The sequence below is a fragment of the Babjeviella inositovora genome, assembly GCF_001661335.1.
Source record: "Babjeviella inositovora NRRL Y-12698 unplaced genomic scaffold BABINscaffold_17, whole genome shotgun sequence".
Taxonomy (NCBI): Eukaryota; Fungi; Ascomycota; class Pichiomycetes; order Serinales; genus Babjeviella; species Babjeviella inositovora.
In genome coordinates, this window is record NW_017566854.1 from 299,732 (window position 1) to 302,101 (window position 2,370).

At 39.9% G+C, this 2,370-nt stretch overlaps 2 protein-coding genes across 2 annotated transcripts; both read right to left on the reverse strand.

Annotated features, from left to right (window-relative positions):
* Positions 1-511: 511 nt before the first annotated feature.
* BABINDRAFT_163761 (uncharacterized protein) lies at positions 512-883 on the reverse strand (the record flags this gene model as incomplete). The annotated part of the gene is made up of 1 exon (XM_019130083.1): positions 512-883. A coding segment is annotated over one exon (274 nt), but the record flags the coding sequence as incomplete, so codon positions are not given.
* Positions 884-1,706: 823 nt separating this feature from the next.
* BABINDRAFT_104167 (uncharacterized protein) lies at positions 1,707-2,065 on the reverse strand. Its single transcript, XM_019126739.1, has one exon. It carries the CDS (start codon positions 2,014-2,016, stop codon positions 1,807-1,809), a length of 210 nt encoding a protein of 69 aa, XP_018982594.1. The 5' UTR covers positions 2,017-2,065; the 3' UTR covers positions 1,707-1,806.
* Between the last annotated feature and the right edge of the window lie 305 nt (positions 2,066-2,370).

Below are 2,370 nucleotides of genomic sequence, written 5' to 3' on the forward strand. Positions count from 1 at the left end.
CATGGTTCCGTTCCTACTTGGTCTATTGGCAAGAAGTACAGCAGTGCTGACTTTGGTAAGATGTTGATCAACTACGGTAATGCTTGCCACCTGGGTAAGGTTTCGGACACCAATGTTGCTGCTATCAACGGTGTTTTGCAACAGATTGACTCTGCCAAGATCTTTTAAATTCTAGCTTTGGCAATTTTTGCAACTGAATATACCCCTTTGACGGTTTATTACCGTGTTTTTTCTTGACTTTAATTCTTATTTTCCAAGTTACACATCATTAAAATTGCAGTGTATTGGTGTTTTTCTTTTCATTTATCCAATTTTAAACATATCCTGTCTTATGCAATTAGTAAGATAATAACTTAGGGTTCCGTTTACCTTATTGAGATGGTTGATTATCAAGCCTTGAGTCAAGTATTGGTGTCCTAGGTCAAGGATTAATATTTAGAGTTAAATATTGATATTTAGAGTTAAATATTGATATATAGAGTCAATCATTGATATATAGAGTCAATCATTGATATAGAGTCAATCATTGATATAGAGTCAATCATTGATATAGAGTCAATTATTGATACCCTGAATCAAGTATTGATATTCTGAGTCGAGTATTGATGTTCAGCAACAATATCGCTCCGCCCTCCTACGTAATCGAAAGTAGTCTAGATCTATGGCACATGTTCCTCTGGTGACATGCCATAACATGAGAATAATCAAAAAGATGTACTCCATATTCAATAAAACAGAAGTCCAATTCAGAGTATAAAAAAGGCTCGAGGCAACGGGGGCCATTGGAATGATGTTAGTGGAGATGATGTTAGATTGGGTAATGGAATTCTCGATTCGGCCCATTTGCCACCCGGCGGGTTTATACACACAGGTTCTTGCCATCTGAATCCCGTTCTAACCCCCCTTAACTCGAATGTTGGTTCATAATGCCATCATCTAAGTAGCACATTTAAACCGACAAACATTGAAGTGTCTTCCAGAAGAGAGATTGCTGGTTTATCTCGCCTTAGACGTGTAAGAGATGCGGCTCCACTGCGTCGGTATATGCGAACCCACGGCTAAACATGTTCCAGGCGTCGTTATGCAGATTATTCCTGTTGGGGCAATGCCATAATAAGTGTTATGAACCCTGACTAAATCTGCCGTAAGATGAGGCATACGGCATTTTTATTTCCTCCAGGTTTGCGGAGACTGGTATTGTTGAAAGCAAAATCAGAAATAGATCGTGAAACCAAATACATTCAAAACCTAAGCACATGGCCCTAGACCTTTTGCGAGAAATAGTTTGCCTATCCAACAAGGATTTCAGACCTCCTGGGCTATTCTAGCAAACTCTGTTATTGAGACCCTTTGTGATTATAACTGCCGGGTGCCAGACTGTGTTTCTAGTGGTCTAACTTGGAATTGGAAAGGGACGGTCTTGATTACTTCCCAAAGTGTTATATCGTCTTCTATACGAATAACGAATTCCGGTTAAGTGCTTTGTTCAACCAAGGCCATAATGTGGCTCGTGTTTTTCGCTTCAAACAGTGCGAGCGACTATCAATATTACAGCTGTCTTTTGCATCTTCTCCGACCATACATCTATTGATGTTTGCAATACTCATAAAACTGCAGGAGGTCGGGGGGTGGGGGGGGTGATGATGCCTGGTACGAGCTTAGTTTATTGCGGATTCGATCAGTAACGTTGGTATTTTAGGAAACGGGATGGGAACTTTCTAATACCATGTGCAACAATACTTTACTTGTGATTTGCCGTTAGGTGATACCGGCTTTGACGTTACGGAAAGGACAGACCTATTGTGATCATGGAACCAAACGAGGATAGTGGGTGATAAAGCAAAATACAGAGTGTATCACTGATATCTCCAGGAGGTGTTGTATATGAAACATGCTGCTGGAGGCCACCACATGCTGCTGGAGGCCACCACACACTCTTGGAGGTTTCATTAGACATGATAAACACACAAATGAAGATAAGTTTGATGGCTTGAGGTATATTGGGAGCTCTAACATGGGAAGAAAATGTGTAAATAATAGGGACACCAAGTATATGGATATTCACAGTAAGCTGTACTGTAAATTAGGTAGTAAGCTTGTATGCAGGCACTTACCTCAGCAGTTTAACCCAGGGCAGAAAGTCAATCAAACAGGACGAATATTTGAGGGAATATGGTTGAATAAGATGAAATGGCTATATTGGAATGGATTATATCGTTAAAAGTGATTATAACGGTAGATGAAGCCGTAATGGTGGCGATATACTAGATGTAATGTTCACATAGTAAGCTGCATAGTAAGTTGCATAGTAAGCTGCATAGTAAGTTGTATAGTTCACATAGTAAGCTGCATAGTAAGTTGCATAGTAAG

Excerpts from the sequence above, each read along its gene's own strand:
- BABINDRAFT_104167 (XM_019126739.1), bottom strand. The coding sequence starts at position 2,016 with ATGTTAGAGCTCCCAATATACCTCAAGCCATCAAACTTATCTTCATTT.